This window comes from Micromys minutus (genome assembly GCF_963924665.1).
Source record: "Micromys minutus genome assembly, chromosome: 21".
Lineage (NCBI taxonomy): Eukaryota > Metazoa > Chordata > Mammalia > Rodentia > Muridae > Micromys > Micromys minutus.
The window spans coordinates 7,862,038-7,880,830 of NC_137956.1; the positions used below are offsets into that span (position 1 = coordinate 7,862,038).

Sequence of the window (18,793 nt, forward strand, 5' to 3'; positions counted from 1 at the left end):
AAAGTTCTGCTTTGTTTTTCTGACTCTCTCCTCCATTTTCAAATAGAAACTGTGAAGTTTCCCGTAAGTTCTTCCCTGGGTCTCTCTTTCTTCAAGTTGCCAATATATGAATGCCTGTTTATTTTTTCCTTTAGAATCTATTCTTGCTTTCCAGTTCATTTTTTCTTATGGTTCTGAACAGCAAGCATAGGTAATGCACTTCTATATTTACCAGAGAATTTGGTCCTTGTGAGAAAAATGACTTTAGACAAACTTAATTGTTGGAAGAAAACAAAAACTAATCTCTGTGTGTACTTACAAGCTGTCTGCCACTCATAAACCTCTTTAGTCTGTGGTGGTCTCTTAAGATCAAATGTTGCTGGGTCCTTCATTTTCTTTTTTTGAAGTGATTATTTTTATTATGTAGGATGCTGTTGGGAACAATCCAGGTAATTTGACCAGATTATATTTTTTGTGTATTTACATGTATATGCATGACTCAGTACACACGTGTGTGTTCATGTGTACATACATGACTACAATACTATCTTAGGTGTCATCCTCACTGCTTACTTTCTTTTATGCCTTGCTCCTACTTTGAGACACACTCTGTCATTGCCTAGAATTAAAAGGGACTGCTGGCTAGTGAGCCCCAGGGGTTCCTTCATTTCTTTTTCCTCAGTGCTTGGATTACAAGCACCATACCACTTCTTTTATGTGAGTTAAAAATCAAACTTGGGTTCTTATCCTCACAATACAAGAGGTTTGCAGACTGAGTTAGCTCTTGTTATCCCATGCCTGCTGGATGGAAGCCACAAAGGCCCTGGTACCCTTGCTTATGGTGGAAAACCTTTAGAGATCTTTAAGATTTTGAGGGCCAGTCTCTTGGCTACTTGCTTCCTTAGCATGCTGTTCAATAATGCTCTGGATGGGTAGCTGGTTGATTTTTGAAAGTTCTTGAACTTCAGAATTATAGTATAACAGAGGGGCTTCCTGGTCCAACTCCTTCATTCTGTGTAGAAAAGAACTTGACTCAGAACAATAAACCCCCAAGTCTAAGGTCACACTAAAGAGTAAAGGTGACATTGTACACCAAATTAAAGACACAGGAGAAACATGCCTTTCCCCCACGCTGTTGCTATATACTACATCCTTGAGAACCAATAAATTTTTTCCAATTTTGAAATTCTCTATAGTCCTTTATTTTGCAATGAGTACATATAATCTTCATAAATAGTAAAGATAAATATTTCCTGTTTTAAAATTTGCAAATAAGGCATCTAATGTAACCTGCTACTATTGTTAGTAATAAATTATTAGAGATAGTAGAGCCTTGAGATCTTCTCCTTAAATTACAATTATATTTGATAATTTTTTTAGCCTTAGAAATTATTAATAGTTCGTTACCTGAGTTATATGAACTGTACCCTTTATTTATTCTATTTATTAATTTATTTATTCATTCATTCATTTGCTATTTGCTTGTAAGTTTATATCGCATGTACACAAGTGTCTACAGAGGCCAGAAAAGGGTATCAGATGCTGCAAATGGTGATGAGCCACCCAAAAATGTAAGTGCTGGGAACTGAACTTTGGTCTTCTGGAAGAGCAGCAAGCAAGTTAAGTACTCTTAACTATAAAGCCATCTCTCCAGCCAACAAGATCATTATTGATAGTAGTGTGTGCCTTGTGGTAAGTCAGAAGAGTAGCACTTGCTGGTTGCCAGTCTAACCAAAGTATATCATCATGCATACATTCTAGACAACAGAGAAACTTGTGTTTCTGGGAGGAATAAAATCATGTTTAATGAAATATAGTAAATAATTTTGCTATTTCTTCCTCCACACTAGCCTGACCTCCAATTCCCTAAGTAATCTAGCCACATGTCTCAGCAATAATTCCTCCCTCATCCTAATTAGCTAACAATTTGATTATATATTCATATATGAATATATGTATAATATATGATATAAAATAATATATAAACACAGGTCTTATATATTGAATTCAGTAAGTATTATACACACCTGGGTATGGAGACTGACATAATAATCATTAGTCAAAGCATTTTGAAAAAATCATCTTCTTACCAGTTAAAACTCTTACCAGTCTTGAGGAAATTCACACTAGAAAAAATCATACACAAATGACAGCACATCTCATGTGGAAAGCTCAGGAGGACAGAAAACCACAGACATCCAGCAGTGTTCTGGATGAAGATCACTTAGTAGTGATGAAGCATCAAGCACCTAATTTAATTGTCATTGTCACTGAAGGACTTTGTTTTCCACACCAAAAGCAAAGTAAGCCCAGAGTCTAATGCAGAATGTACACCGGAGAAAGACTACTGCTTGATTATCTCAGTAGATACTCTTAAAAGTATGGGAAATATGTACACGGTTCTTTAGTAGATAATGCTGAGCTGATACATCTGGACAGAGACAAAGCCACTTTGCAAACTGATTTTGGAGTCTATCCAGATGACACTTTCTGCTGCTGGTGGTGCTTAAATTTTTCTTATTGGTTTTACTTTCTTCCGATATAAAATATATTCACATGCATTGGTTAAGAGCTTGTACTGCTTTTGCAGAGTGCCTGCATTTGGTTCCTAACACCCACGGCAGTTACTTTACAATTACTTGTAACTCCAGATCTGATGTCCTAGTCTGGCCTGTGAGAGCACCTGCACTCAGATAGCACACCTTCACACACATAGATAATAAGAAAGAATAGAAATAAAATGCATGAACACTGTTTTCGTCCTGAGCTGCCAGGACTGCACCAACACTTACTTCTATGTTAATTTGATGTCATTTTTTTTTCTTCTTCTGTGCCTCCTGTAAGTTATCATTTAGTGTATTTTGCAGTGTTTCCATCAGAGTGTGAAGAGGTGAGGGTTCCCAAACCAGAGGTTATGCCCCTCACCTCCAGACTGAGCTAAAAGATTTAGACCAGGGTTTCTGTTCCTGACCTTTAGAACCTGTGTATTGTCCGTATGTTCTTGCTTAGTAAGCCTTTTTCTGGTGGTAGTGTTTGTTCCATTCATTTGGTCAGCGTATCTTTTTTTAAAATCACTTGCCTTTAAGTATTCCCCCTATTTCCAAAGAACCTGCACATAGGAATGGATCTCTATGTTGTTGTGTTGTTGTGGTTGTTTTAGGATTTTATTTTTTATTGGGGGGTGGGGTATGCATGGAAGTGTAGTGCCCAAGTGGGTCAGAAGGAGACAGATATCCAGGAGCTGGAGTAACGGAGTTGTTAACTGCCTGACTTGGATTCTGAGACCGAAACATAGGTCTATACAAGAGTAGTGCATGCTCTTCACCAATGAATCATCTCGCCAGCCCTGGGATATCTTTTTAAATAATCCCTAAGTCATTATATTGAAATAATTTTTGATGCATATATTATTCACTCCATAAATAACATGGATTTTTTTTTAAACTGGAGCACATAACAAGAACAGATAATTAGAAATAGTTGCCTTTACAGTGTTAGATTTAAAGTTAGATAATATCTAATTTAAAGTTAGATAACAAGATTTTGGATTATTGAAAATATTTTCAATATGTAATCTTTTTAGAACCATGATTTTATAAGTAAGAAGAAGAACAGCTTCATTGATAAACCCAAGATGAAGTAGATAGGCATGAGGGATGTTGCACACAATCATCATCTTGGAAGATTTTCTGAGCAATGTGTCATTGCTTCATTAGGCATAGGGAAGGACGATCTCTTCTGAAATCACTCTCTGTTGTGTTTTCACCAATGGCAGAATGCTGTGGATTGTCAACAAGACAATGTCAACACTGGTCAGAGGTAGCCTAGCTGAAAAGATCATGTGCTGTGTGCAGAGCGAATGGAGGTTTTTATTGGTGGTGACTAGTCTCTCATCAAGGATGCCCAGTGTACCTCCTCGAACTGTTTTCTAGCTAGTAGTGGTATGAGTGTGAGAGGTTCTTCCCCTGGCTCATGTGTTTGAACCCTTGGTCCCCAACTTGTTAGAAGCGATGGAATCTTGTTACATGGAACCAGTGTGTCAGAAGCGAGTCTCTGGAGAGGGGCCTTGAGTACTTTTCCTACAGCCAGTTTTGGTCTAGCTTGCTGTCCCCCCCCCCCCCCCCCCCCCGAGAACAGCAAACAGCTTTATTACACGAGCTATGAATGGTGGTTTATTTGCCGTTCCGGGCTTGGAACTTCTGCAGATAGAACTCGGCTCCTTGCTTTTGAGCATGTGGCCATCTGCTCTGACACACTGGCCTGGTCTTGAGGCAATACAGGCAAGAAGCCTGCCCTGCTGGAACTGCTCCTCCAGAAGCCTGCTGATCTTGGCATTCATTTTTCTTTCATTGTATTTCTTTTGAATTTTCTTTGATCGTTTTTTGTTTAAACATCTCTTCCACCGGCACAGCAGCAACACCTCCTGACTCAACAGATGTCCGCTTTAGGTATAGCAACCGAAGAACCCCCGAGGATCACGGGAACCATGCCAAACCCACGCCGTGAAGCAGGGACTGCCTTCATTTAGACCCAGCAACTCCATGCGTCCATGACTGACACCTTCCTGGAACACATGTGGACACTGACCCCGTACCTATCACAGCCCGCGACACTGGCACCATTTATACCATTGGCCCTACTTCCGGGTCTGTGGAGATGCTGAAGGAGATGATTAAGTCTGGAATGAATGTAGCTCGGATAAATCTCTCTCACGGAACCCGTGAGTACCCTGCAGAGATCATCAAGAATGTCTGTGCAGCCACAGAGAGCTTTGCATCTCATCCCATGTTCTACCGTCCCGTTGCTAAGTATCTGGACACAACGGGACCTGGATCCGAACTGGACTCATCAAGGGCTGGGTTACTGCAGAGGCGGAGCTGAAGAAGGGAGCCGCTCTGAAGGTCACCCTGGACAACGCCTACATGAAGAAGTGTGCCGAGAACATCCTGTGGCTGGGTTATAAGAACATCCGTGAGGTGGTGGAGGTGGGCAGCACGAGCTATGTGGACCATGGGTGGGCTCATCTCACTGCAGGTGAAGGAGAAAGGTGCTGACTGCCTAGTGACAGAGGTGGGGAATGGTGACTCCCTGGGCCACCTGGGAGCAAGAGGACCATGAACCTGCCCAGAGCTGCTGTGGACGTCCCTGCTGTGTCAGAGAAGGCCATCAGGACCTGAAGTCTGGATTGGAGCCTGATGTGGACATGGTGTTTTCATCTTTCATCCGCAATGCAGCGAGGGTGCATGAAGTAAGAACATTGAGATCAGAGAAATCGAGAACCGTGAAGGTGTCCGCAGGTTTGATGAGATTTTAGAGGCGAGTGATAGGATCATGGTGTCTCGTGGTGACCTGGATACTGAGATTCCTGCAGAGAAGGTCCGCCTGGCTCAGAGGATGGTGATTGGATGACGCAACTGAGCTGGGAAGCCTGTCATCTGTGCCACACAGATGCTGGAGAGTATGACCATAAAGCCACGCCCCACCCGTGCTGAAGGCAGTGATGTGGCCAATGCAGTCCTAGATAGAGCAGACTGCATCATGCTGTCAGGAGAAGCAGCCACGGGAGACTACCCTCTGGAGGCTGTTCGCATACAGCAACCGATTGTGTGAGAGGCAGAGGCTACCATCTACCACTTGTAGACTCGAGGAACTCCTCCGCCCGGTACCCATTACCAGGGACCCCACTGAAGCTGCCGCTGTGGGTGCCGCAGAGGCTTCCTTCAAGTGCTGCAGTGGGGCCATTATCATGCTCACCTAGTCTGGCAGGAGTGCTCACAAAGTGACCAGGTACCTTGGGGTCCTATCATTGCTGTGATGCTCAATCCCCAGACTGCTCGCCAGACCCATCTGTACCGCAGCATCTTCCCTGTGCCGTGTAAGGATGCGGTACAGGATGCCTGGGCTGAGGATGTTGACCTTCGTGTAAACTTGGCCATGAATGTTGGCAAGGCTCGAGACTTCTTCAAGAAGGGAGATGTGGTCATTATGACTGGGTGGCGCCCTGGCTCTGGCTTCACCAACACCATGCATATAGTGCCTGTAACCTGATGACCCTCTGGAGCTTCTCTTCTAGCTCCTGTCCCTTTTCCTCCCCATTCTGTTAGGCCAGCAACGCTTGTAGTGCTCACTCCGAGCCTTGATGTGGTGCTGGTGGACTGGGACACCAGGAAAAATTAATGCCTCTGGGAATGGGGGAGGGGGACTTGCAATTGAGCCCATTCATGGCCCTACCTGAACCAGAGGTGAAGGAGAAATGCAGGATTGGAAACCCTGTGACTTCATCACAGAAGAGCAACAGCGTCTCTGTGGACTTTGCTCCTGTAGAAAGTTGTCCAGAGAATTCCCAGCTCTGGCCTGGAGTCAGGAGACAGCAAGAGTAGGGCTGAGGGCGTGCGGGTTCCGGTGTAATGACTTGGCCCTGGACCAGACTTGCTTTCCCAACAGCTTTGGCCTCCCCCTCCTCCTTGTGCATCCACTGCTGTCACTGCAGACACTCCACTCTCCACCTTGTCTTCTGCAGCATCTCCGGGCCTGTTGCTATAGTGTCCACTGCACGTCAATAAACAGCAGCTGAAAAAAAAATCTCTTCCTCCTCAGGCGTCAGCTTGGCCCCCTTCTTGCAGCCCAGGGACAGTGCTTAGTGGGACACACACCACTGTCGGTAAGGTGTGCGGTCAATGAGCACAATGCAGTTCTTCATCCGGGTGTTGGTGCAGGCAAGCTCAATATTGGATACATTGTAGACAGCATCGGTGACCCTTGTTCTGTAAGTACAACCCTCAGAGTCCCAGAAAACGTTCCCCACATTCAGTCTCAGAGCCTGGTACTTGTTATTGCCTACTCGAACCCGGACTGTGTGTATGCAGCAAGGGCCATTCTTAGCGTTGGCAGTAGGCATCCCAGCTCATACTTCCGCTTCTTATTTTCTCTTAACCCGTCTTGTGGTGCTTCTCCAGTTGTCCAGAGAGATGCCCATTGTTCGGCGCTGGCTGGAAAGAGGAAGTGCAAAGCTTCACGGTACATTTTCTTTTTGGTCTGGCTCTCTTGATGTCCTATCTGCCGCCATGATGTGAAGAATCTCAGCCATCCATGCATTCCTGTGCCTCTTCTTCCTAGGGACTGAGATGCCCTGAGATCATGACCTAAAGTAATATCTCTTATGTGTTTCTGTATTTCGTCTCAGTGATAAGAAAGGCAACTATACTGCCTTTGACATTAAATGCTATCCTTCTACAAATGGCAAAAAGGAGGAGGGAAGTTTCCAGAAAGTAACCGAAGCCAGAATAGAGACCAGAGGCCTGTGGAGCTGTGGAGGATGTCACTTAGATTTGTGTGGCCATGTTACCACATAATTTAAACAATAAATCCTCCATTAGAGTCCTCCTAAAATATTTGGGATGTTGTTTTACACTACTGGTTTGGGGGAGGGGTTGGGGCTAGAGACATGGCTGAGTATAAAAGTCCATGGTGTACAAGGATGAGGACCCCAAGTTTAATCTGCAGCACCCACATAAAAGATGGGAGTGGCTTAAAAGACAATATGGTGGAGAACGGTTAAGAAAGACACATAACATGAGCCTCCAGTCTTCACATGTGTGTGTATATGTGAATATGAGCCTGTACACACACACACACACACACACAGAGAGAGAGAGAGAGAGAGAGAGAGAGAGAGAGAGAGAGAAGGGGGGGAGAGAAACAGAGAGACAGAGACAGAGAGAGAGACAGAGACAGATATACAGACAGAGAGAGAGTAAAAAAGAGAGAGTCAGACAGACAGACAGATAGATGCCGACTTTTCTATCATTACCTGAATCTTTCATTTCATAGGATCTAGAAATAAACTCACTAGAGGTACCATAGTCTCACGCATGCATGTAGAGCACACAGATTCCTCTCCGTATCTACTGGCTGGAGATATTGAAAAGATATTTGGAGCATCAGCCTTTTGGCTGTCAATATTTCAAGGCACGTGGTGAGTAAATGGAACAGCCGCCCTCCACCACTGAACGGAACGGACTTCTGTCTTTCAGTGAAGATCTGTCTATGAGAAGAGTGTGCATTTTGGGGCCCCAAGCCTCCCGATGTAGAAGGCTTTCCAATCCATTCCTGAGAAAATAAACAGCTGATGTTAAGCCGAAGATGAGGCTAGCCATTTGCACAGTATTGATGTCAGAAGCACCTCTCTGCCAAGCTCTGAAAAGCACCTTCAAAAACTACCGAAAACACCCAAGAACTTTAGTGATGAGCTACAAATGGACTGTGGTATTGATAAGGAAAGGTCGATGTGTATAGTGAAAGGAAGGCTACTGTGATAAATGGGCCCTCCATCAGTAAAGATCAAATTATTGACTATCTAGGTCAAGGGAAAAAAACCTGTCTATAGCTACTTCTATAGGTGAGAAGAAATAGCCAACAACAGCAATTCACAGACAGCTCCAAGAGACAAAGATGGAGAATTCATCTCAAACATCCCATGTGTACAGCCGTCTCAAATATGTCTGTAGCATTACATATTTAGTAAGTCTTTGGCCATAACTGTGTCTAGGCCTTTCTCTTTGGTGTGAATGGCTCCTTTTGATTATTCCACAATCCCACAATTCCATCCAAAGATAGCTAGGTCAAACCTCACCTCCTTAGTCCTTTACATTAGAAAACTTCTCTACCCTCCTAAAAGGCATGTCACCCTTAGACCATGGGCTCTAGAGCTCCTGACTAATTTCACTAGCTGTACATCAACTAGATCACAAGTCGCATGAGGGTCCATTGAAAGTATGTTCACTTCTTTGCCCTTTGTGGTCCAGCCAAGAGCTATGCCCATAATAAGCACCAAATCAATGTGTTTTGATTGCACCAGTTTTGAAATGGTTCATTAGAGGAACCCCAGCCACTCATCATGTCAGAGTTTAATGAGGAAACCACCACAGGAAGCACCCAAAAGGACAATCACAAGGATTAGCCTATCAAACAAACAAACAAACCAAAGGTAGACTGGCAGTAATTAACTTCTCAGAAGCCCGCCATTCCCCATTGACGCGGCATCGTTCCTTCTCCCACAGTAAGTTTAATTGGATACTCTGTGAACTACCCAGGAAAGGATGAGGAATCATGTACCACTTTAGATTTAACGTCTAATCTGCCATTAGGAAGACACCTGAATAACCTTCTTCAACACTGACCCTCACAAGAACCAAACTTCTTGGAAATCAGAGGTCAAGGCAAAGGTTAGCTACAAGATACCTGCTAGACTCAGTTTCCGAAGGAATTGATCTGACTTTCTAGCTTTTTGGAATCATGTGGTAGATCTTCTCATGCTGGATCTAGTCTATTGCCATTCATAATAGTTGTAGGCACTTCTTCTAATGCCATGTCCTCTTCCCTTGGAGGTGGTATGGTTTATTGATTAAATGTGTTCTTTGACAATTTCACAGAGCAGTACACTGGTCTCATACCCCTACCCTCTAATCTTTCTTCCCTGCTAATCTTTTTCTTATACCTAAACTGTGTGTGTGTGTGTGTGTGTGTAAGAGAGAGGGGGAAAGAGGAAGAGGTAGAAGGAGAGAGAGAGAGAGAGAGAGAGAGAGAGAGAGAGAGAGAGAGAGAGAGAGAGAGAGAGAGAGACTCTGAGTTTAACCAGGTCCTCCTATGGGGCAATGGACCAGAAAAATTTATTGGATTCCACTGGTGGGTACACAATTGAAAACAGTTGCTTCCCCTCTCCCAGGCTTGGTCTGTAACCAGCAGTTCAGAACTAAGTAGTTTAGAACCCACTAGAATAGCATTTTTAATAATGTAATAATGCGTGCTTGTTAAAGATATGTTAAAGGAATGACTAAGTGGATAGATGCTGGAAGGTTTTCAATCATGAAAGAATGGTATATTAGATGAAAAGAACAACATGCTTGCCCAAACAAATAGAGGCACAACCACATGGATATTTAGCAAAAGGTTTATCTGTGGGACCCACCCCTTATTGCCAGCATCACCATCACTACTTCAGAAAGTTAACAAATAAGATGCCTGAAGATAAAAGCCATGGAAGAAGATTATAGAGGTTGACTAGTGTAATAGTTTCCTATAGCTTCGCTCCTTTACCTATCCCACTTAAACAACTCACAAAAATCTGTGAGTTCAAAAATAGTCAACCTGTGAGATTTAAAGTGAGGAAAATTCAATTTAAGGAAGCCACATGAGTGTCAACTGGGACAAAGAAACATTTTATTGCAGAACACAGGCTTGGTCACATGGTATGAAACAGTAGGTCTTCTCATGGATCTAACTGAACACACATCCTTGAAAGCTCACATCGTCTTGATTTATGAAGACAGCTAGTCTGGCCCCTCTGCTTCAGTCCCTGGTCCACTCATTTATTTCAGAAATCCTTGGAGAATAATCCCTGTGGCCCAGGCACTGTTGCAGACATGATAGAAAATGAAGAAAACAGACTTGGCTTATACTTTGCAGAGGCAGGGGCAAGGGGGGGAGTTCAGAAAATCCAAATGTACAAAATAAAAATATAGGTGTAGAATTTCAGCCTTCCCTTGTGTTTGCTTCCAAAGGCAAGGTTTTCAGGAAGTGGCAGCTCCAAAGACTGCCCACCGTTCACAATACACCTACTCTCTGTGCTCCCAGAGGGATGCTGACCCTGTCTGCAGGGAGTGTGTGACTAGAATTGCGACCAGTCTCTTTTAAAGAGTCACCGTTGGGCCTCGGGTTTGAGCCTACAGAGTAGGGGGAGCCCAGAGTGCTGATGTTGCTGATTTCTGCAGGGCTTCAGCAATACACCTTGATGTCACTCATCCAGTGTGTGAAGCAATGCGGGCTCCTGGCTCTCTGCATGGCTCCGTCATGTCCTGAAGGAGGTTTAGCAACAGTGACCCTGAGCCTAATAACATTTTCTATTTGAGCTATGTAGGTATTTTTATTTATTGCCTTGAATACTTACAAATATGGTATATTAGCGAGAGCTGAAGACTGTATAGTACGTGTACTGTAGAGACATAAGAAACATAAGATTCTACTGCTTTCAAAGTGTATCTCTCTATATACCTAAGTGTTCGCATATTTACAGTTACATATGTATATATTTATGTGTGTGTGCATTTGAATTTGTATACATACTCAGTAATAAGATATATGTATGCAAATGCATATGTTTATATAAGTATATATTGTTAATAGTATATGTCTGCATGTATATAAATGAATATTTCTATATGTAAGAATTTTGTGTACATTTAAAAGTATCTATGTGAATATAGATATATGTTGTGTGAGTTATATATACATATATATATTTGATAATGTGCGTGTATATGTATAAATGATACTATATAGAAATTAACAGGAGTATATATGTAATTATAGATATCAGTGTATATATATGCAATAAGTAGTGTGTATATATATTCATATACACATATAAAGTGTATACGTGTATATTTATATATATGCATATGTATACTCATAGTTTGTGTATAAATATATGCAAGTATAGAGAAAAACAATGGTGTATATATGTTTCCATGCCTATATTAGTACATATCCTCAGTGATGCATACATATGTGTATATGTAAGCATATATGAGGACATACATGGACTGAGGTGTGAACATGTTTACTCTTTGCAGGAATGCATATCCTCAACAATGTGTGTGCATTTGGCTTTAGATCAGTGGGTGTGACCTGCTCTGTGTGATCAGTCCTCAGTTTCTTCTGCACACTGAATACCTTCATGCTGAGTAGACCCGCCTTTTCTGGCAGACATTGACTAGACAGAAGTAACAGGAGAAAGTGTTACTAGAGTATGTCGTTTGCAGCAGTGTTTCAACCTGTGGAAAATCACAGGTATTTGAAGAGCTGGTATTGATAATGTACTTACAGGAAATATTGGAGCCAGGGGCTAGCTTCCTTTTCTAGTCCCTGTTGCTACTTAGGCCATGATCTTGGGAAAAGTCTTTGGGTAATCTATTGTTACAAACACTCCGCCTTCTTATCCTCATGTGAACTGCGTTCATGCTATCCTTGGAGATTTCCTTTGTTTAAGACTTTTTGCATGTGTGCGTTTGGTGCCATGGGTTTTGGTGAGATGAAGAGCGAGCCACGTGCAAACAAAGAATCCCTTTCTGTGATTGGACCTACAGAAGAGCTTCGCCATGGGGCAGAGCCCGGCTTTCTAATTGAGTTGGCTGATGCTCTTTGCTCTGTGCCCACGCGCTCTTAATTGACTATATTGTTTTAGATTTATGCATTAAAAATACGATTTGTACTTCGAAAGCATCATTTCGTCACTTTGTAGCTATGTAGCTTTTAAGCCAAAGCCAGAAGCTTATTTTTCTTCTGAGATAAAGTCACATCTATGGATTTTTCAACTAATTACGTGTCTGCCAATAAATACTTAGAGGATACACTTTATTTCAATTTGTTATTTGTGTTTCCATAGTGGGCCCCGCACGATCTGTGGGTCTGAAATGGTCTAATGATGTCCACGGCTACTTTTTCATGGCTGTCTTTCTCTTTCTCCCTCCTTTCTCTCCTTTTAACAGCTTCCGTCAGTCCGGTCAAGCATAGCAACGATTTGAACTCGGCAAACTTCCAAGATACAGAGGACATTCTTGACAGATGTGTCTTGGAAGAGTCGGAGAGTGCAGGTGGAAGCCATTTAAACATAGTCAAGTATAAAATGATAAATTTGACACAGCTTTGGGGTCCTTGGGAGTGTGTGGGGGAGGACACAGGAAGGCTGCTGGCTCTTAGCAGCCACACTCTCAAATTAACACCCCCCCCCAGGAGGTCACAGTGTGGGGCTGTTATCTTTTCCTCTTTCATCAAGAATTCAGTTGGACAAAGTACAAAGACGTTATGAGGAGAAGGGAAGCTGTTCATTATCAATTCCAAGCTAAACTGCTTAATCCACACTGAAGCTAGAAAGTAGAGAAATGTTGACATTTCAAATATTTCAAATAATGAGATCTAACAAGAGCAAGGCAGAAAGGCAGAGAGATGAGGAGCAGCGAGGAACAAACCACAGCCACTAGAATCTCTTTACCTTTCCCTGTTCAAACAGAACTCTGACTGGGAGGAAGGGCTTTAGCAAAACAGGGGTGGAGATGGTCAAACAATGGGAGGACAATCTGAACCCTTAATCAGGAAGGAAGATTTACTCTGTGTCAAAGTTGCTTATATCTCTTTGTGGAAAGGAAAGATAGGAAAAATGTATCAAGGAAAGAGAGCCAGATTAACTTGGACTTTTCATTCTGTTTTGGTTTGAAGCATGCCCAATTTTAATGATTAGTTAATTACAAAGACAAAAAAAAAAAAAAAAAGAAGAAGAAGAAGAAGAAGAAGAAGCAATTGTTACTAAAATCTGAATGACACTGTTGGGTCACAAAAGCTATGAGATGCTAGTATCCACCCTATTAGCATGACTGAAAGAGTCAGCTATCTCTCGGCAGGACATTTCTTTTCTGTTCTGCGTAGCTGCAGTGTCTTCTGACATCCTTGTGCGCTGATCTTTGTATCATATTTTTGATTCATCCTCTCTGTAGGCTGTCAGCTTAGTTAAGAGATTTCCAAATTGTGTTGCCTGCCTTCCCTGACAGGGGGGCAGCTGCAAACTGTCCCCTGATCCTTCCCGGAGGAGAGATACTGAGATTTAATTTTCAGTGAAAGGTGTAGCCTGCAATCTATGTCAGGTCCCCTAAGTCATCTTGGACCCCCAATAGGCCCGGTGGTGATGGCAAGTGTGTATTAGCCCCTACTCTACACTAGGAGCCGTCAGAAGGAGCTGTGAGGCATGCTGGAGCCCAGCAGTGCCTTCTCTTCTGCATCTTAGGGCACAGAAATGCAGCACCTTCTTATGACAGAAATTGTTAAAGAACAAATTAGCCCTGCTCCCTGACATAGCACTCCGAAGAAAATGTCAATTCATTTCACCTTAAAACGGAATGGGTGACGGCAATGTTAACCGTCTATACTAAAAATTATTCTCGGATCACTTGAGTCAGGACTGAAACTGTCTCATTTTGGACTAGGTTTTTAAAGTTCTTGATGAGCTGCGTCCATTCGAACATTATGTCAGGAAGTTAAATCCTTAGAATCCAGTGTTTACTTAAGCACTCGCTGTTTTTAACACGACTCATGAACATGATGCCGTTTGAAATGTCCAAACGGTTCTGCCGTGTCTTAATACAAGTGGACTGATGGTAAAATTCAGATATGGCTTTTACCATCTGACAGTTACGAACAAAAGAACATGTCAAAAAAGAAAGAAAGAAAGAAAGAAAGAAACAAACAAACAAACAAACAAAAAGAAGCAAGAGCAATTAGAAAATACAGGAGCTGGGGAAGAGTCTGAGAAAATGAGTACCGGTCCACTGGCAATAAAGAATGAATTTCTCTGGCTTTTTCCTCTGTCCACCCTTGCATTTTAAGACATCTTACCCTTATAGGCCTAGAAACCTCTGGAGGGTTGGCTACTGGTCTCACTGCCTTCCACTGAGAATTTGTGGCTTGGTTGTCATGGAGACATCGTATTTCTCCAAGAATTGCTCATATTGATCCGTAGCCAGGCGTAAATGGCCAAGCGAGTGTGAGGAAGAAAGGGGGCTGGGCGGTCCTGTAAAATGACCAGGGCTTGTGGGTTGGAAAGCAACTCACAGCAAACACTTAGGGGGAAAAGAAAGAAGCTCTTTCGTTTTGGTTCGGGGTTCCTTTCTGCACTTTGGACCGTTGTCTTCTTTTGGGATAAACTGAAAGGAACTTGTGAGTTGTGTGTCATGTCAGATCTTGGGTGCCTGGTCCTGACCCAGCTGTCAGCCTCCCAGCTCTGTGCAGTTCAGGGACACACAACAAAGAGGTAGTGACATGAATTATTTATTACTCTTCGTGTGGATAACATTCTGGGATAAGAAATTAAGACACTTCTGACAGAGGTGCTTGTTTGCCGAGAAAGATTTTGATGAGGCGTTAGATTTCCTCAGAGTAGAATCGTCTGAAAGACAAAACGTCTTAGAAACGAACAAGGAAAAAGAGTAAGTTTTGTGTTTCTTAGAGGAATTAGGTGACACAGAAGGACCGTTTGGAGCTATGAAATTATGACAATCCATTCTTCAATGCCCAGAGATCAACTTCAGCCTGAAGTCACACCAAGTGTAGGGGCCCCACAATGATGAGCAACTTCCTGGTGATGTGCACACTTCCATATGCTGTGTGGAGGTGGCGTTTATCTGAGAGAGACTGGCCATCTTTGCCACGTGAGAAACCAGAATTAGAAGCTTTGAAGTGGTGATATCTGAGACCCTAAATAAGGGAAGTGTGTCAGTTGCTAAGCTTACAACAATGTTGTGTGGGAAGGAGTGAGCTTAAGTCTGCAGTCACCCTTCTTCCTTGTTTCCCCTGGAATGTCATCCCTCCATCTGACATTTCCTTTAACATCTTCATGGATGTGCAAAATCACCCGGCTACAAAGCTGAGCGTACTCAGCCTTCTAGCTGTAATGGATATTGACCTTATGTGGTTTAATGTAATGCTAACTGACTAATATATTTATTACCTCATTTTAAATGAATAGAGTAAATGTTTAAAGAGTATTTAGAAAAGGAAAACAGGAATGATTTCCCTACACCAAGTGTATCCCTTCCTGTGTTGTTTAATCTAACTACTGTCTTTATTTTTAAGTCTTTTCAAACTAAAACTTTATTGTAGCCTTTTATAGCTGCATAACACAAACTTTACCCTCCTTTATAGGCAGAAAGGTGGAAGGACAAGGCAGCATGGCGAACCTGAAATATACTTTTGAGTAGACCTAAAGTTACTATCTTAAGTGCTGCAAGTTTTAAAATGCTGTTAGTAAGTGAAATTTTTAAAATTTTGCATAAAATGACACAGTTGGCTTCCCAAGAGGAGTTTGGAGACAGGGGGTTTATTTTTAATCTGACATTACTCTCCAACCCCGAGCTGACCAGAGAACAATGTTTATAAATGGGCCACTCTGCATATGGGTCACAGCTCAGAGGCCTTGCAGAGCGCGCTCACCTGTTCTCTTGAGGGCTGTTCGTTGCCCATCTTGCCGCTCTGATCTTTATAGGTTCAAGCCTTATACCCAGGTGAGTGCCTGGAGTCCATTAAGGTTGGTGAAGCACCTGTCTACCAGAGCATTCGTGCTATTTCGACCTTGCTGGTGAACCTAGAGGTCTGGTCTGATGGGGAAAGTAACCCTCGGACATGTCTTGTCTTTGAAATAATTCATCAGCAGTGAGTTTTGGCTCACAGGTGAATTCCACATTTGAGCTTGCGTCTCTGACCCTAGGAAGCCTACCTACTCCTTCCCTGGCATTTATTTGTTCCTGAAACCTATGGGGATAACATTGATGTCTAGTAATAAAAGCTCGGAGGCAGCATCACAAACTTGCAGCTCCCTTTTTGCAATTCTAGGACCATTAGACTTTCTTTCTCTGGCTTTTTAAGGCCTGGATGCTTCTAAATTCGAAAGCTTGCACAGAAATGGGTTCAAGCTCATCTTGTTAACACCTAGATAAACCTCAGTGCTCTGGACTGTTTTAGAGAAGACCCCTGTCTCCTCATTTCATATTCATGATGATAAAAATTACATAGCAATGTTTGCAATTTTATGCTAGTGTTAATGAGAAACCTTGGCTTAGAAAATTAACAACTTAACCTAATGTTCTAGGAACAGCACACTTAAAAATACTTTCAGGGACTGGGTAGATGGCTCAGTCAGTACGTGTTTTCCGTGCCAGCACGGGAACTTGAGATTGATCTCTACCGTCTATGTAAAAACAACAAACAAACAAAACAAAGGAACAGGCAACAACAACAAAACCAGTATATTTCTGCAGAGGGGGAGACAGGGGAATCCCTGGAACGTGCTGTCCCGCCGGTCTAACTGAATCTGAGATCTCCAGGCTCAGTGAGAGGCCCTGTCTTAAGACTTAACTTAGAAAATGATAAAGTTAGAGCCAGCATTAATATCCCTGCCCCCACCCACCCACACATACATCTACACACATCTACACACAGGTAGTGTCGGCGAAGAAATGGGAGACAAGAAAGAGTTTGGAAATACAAAATAAACAAAACATGTCTTCATTTAGTTTTCCCTTCCGTTTCGAAGCAGTTTCTAATCAGTGTGTGTTCTGCCGTTACTGGAACACCCTGGCGCGTCCTCCGTAGCACTCTGTGGATATGTATGCATCACTGTCAATCAATATCACATTTGCATGAATCTGACGAACAGAACTAGAATTCTCACCCAGAATGATACATTGTGAAAAGCCAAGGAGAGATTTTTTTTTCTCCCCTTTTTACAATTCTGTCTCATGAATCACCAGCAAAAACCAGGAATCAAAAAGTAGGACAGCTTCGGGACGGTGGTGTTGGAGGGGCTGCTGACTATACATGAGGCAGAAAATGTGGACGGTGTGAGCTGAGCATCAATCATGGCCGCCTAGCAGAGGCTTACGGCTGGGGCTGAAACCTGGCCTAGGAAAAGGAAGACCAATGTCAATAACAACGTAGTAAGTTCCTGCTGGCTTTCTTTAGCAATACCCGTGTTTTAATTAATTTACCCGAAGAGGAAATGTAAACAGGAGCATAATAAATTTTAAAGCAACATAACACTGTAGGCTGACTCACAGGAACACACACAGGGAAAAAAAAACAAAACAATATGTAGTACAATATTCATTAAAATGAAGAGCCTGCTTTTGAAATTTTGCCAGGAGGAATGAGAGATACTACTTTAGGGTTGCATTCATAATACAAAAGTATAGCTAATGAAAGCACAAGACTCCACGTTTTGAATAGCCGAACCGATTTATATTATACCCGCATTTTGTTATCCTGCACGGATAACTACTGAAGTGCTTGAGACACGCGTAATTTGATTCTGCAACTTAATCCATACCTCCGCAAATATTTATAAAGCCTGGCACTGAAACCATGGTTGTAGATTGCTCTGAGAACAATTAAGCTGCCTAAAATGTGAGTGAATTTTTCTATTTAAAGCCAAATTTGTCATTTTGGAGGATTTTGTGGTTGGGGCAATTAAAAGCAATTGGTAATGACGTGTGGGATTAAAATGTATAAAACTACTTAACAAGACAGGGATATTGGTCATTATATAATGCCTTTTACCTCAGGGTGAAAGAAACACAAAATTTACAGGCAATATTCTCCTCCACCCCTCCCCTCCCTCTCCTCTCTCTTTCTTTTCTTCTTCTTTCTGCATTGCACGACTAACCCAGATACCTGCTTTCTTTCTAGGTCAGCCAAGGCATCGTCCATGGATAGCGAAGGTGTGCTCCTGCAGGATGTGCTAGACAGATGGAGTCCGGAAAGAGGAATTCAATCTGAATTAACAGAGACGCACAAGCACACTCTCTCTTTACCATCAAATAAAAGCAACATTGTCATTGGTCTGTTTCAGATTCGCTAATATGTCAGCCAAAGTCTATTAAAAATGTTGCCACTGATTGAGGATATCCAAATCCTAATTCAAAGCAATGATTGTCTCAGCCAGTCTCCCTCCTCCTCATTTTCTGTCAATATTTGCAACAAAGAATGCCAGCCCACAGGCATAGATTTAACACCATTTCAGATGTTCTTCTTTTCAGCTCCTCAATTGTAAGAGCCAAAGGAATTCACAAGCCTCTCAATTCACTGTTGCTTCAAGGTATTTAACCCAAAATGTTACTGACTCTGCTATGTTGAGTTAGGACATATTGTTCTGGTGGGTGCTTCAGTTCAGACCAGGCCCTGCCCATCTCATCCTTAATGTGAAATGTCCTTTAGT

General features: G+C 42.4%; 1 protein-coding gene and 2 pseudogenes across 3 annotated transcripts in view; 2 read left to right on the forward strand and 1 right to left on the reverse strand.

Moving 5' to 3' along the window:
- WDR72 (WD repeat domain 72) overlaps positions 1-18,320 on the forward strand; it is a gene marked incomplete at both ends in the record, with an annotated part of 146,783 nt that extends 128,463 nt beyond the window's left edge. Inside the window, 2 exon segments of the mRNA XM_080934270.1 lie at positions 12,525-12,629; positions 18,265-18,320. Of these exon segments, the coding sequence (XP_080790396.1) occupies positions 12,525-12,629; positions 18,265-18,320 (161 nt within the window).
- Positions 4,152-7,074, reverse strand: LOC308434137 (small ribosomal subunit protein eS8-like; annotated as a pseudogene). Its single transcript has 2 exons — positions 6,557-7,074; positions 4,152-4,366 (listed from the first exon to the last, which is right to left on the reverse strand). The product of its transcript is annotated as a small ribosomal subunit protein eS8-like (transcript).
- Positions 4,415-6,027, forward strand: LOC308434138 (pyruvate kinase PKM-like; annotated as a pseudogene). The gene is made up of 2 exons: positions 4,415-4,432; positions 4,508-6,027. The product of its transcript is annotated as a pyruvate kinase PKM-like (transcript).
- Positions 18,321-18,793: the final 473 nt, after the last annotated feature.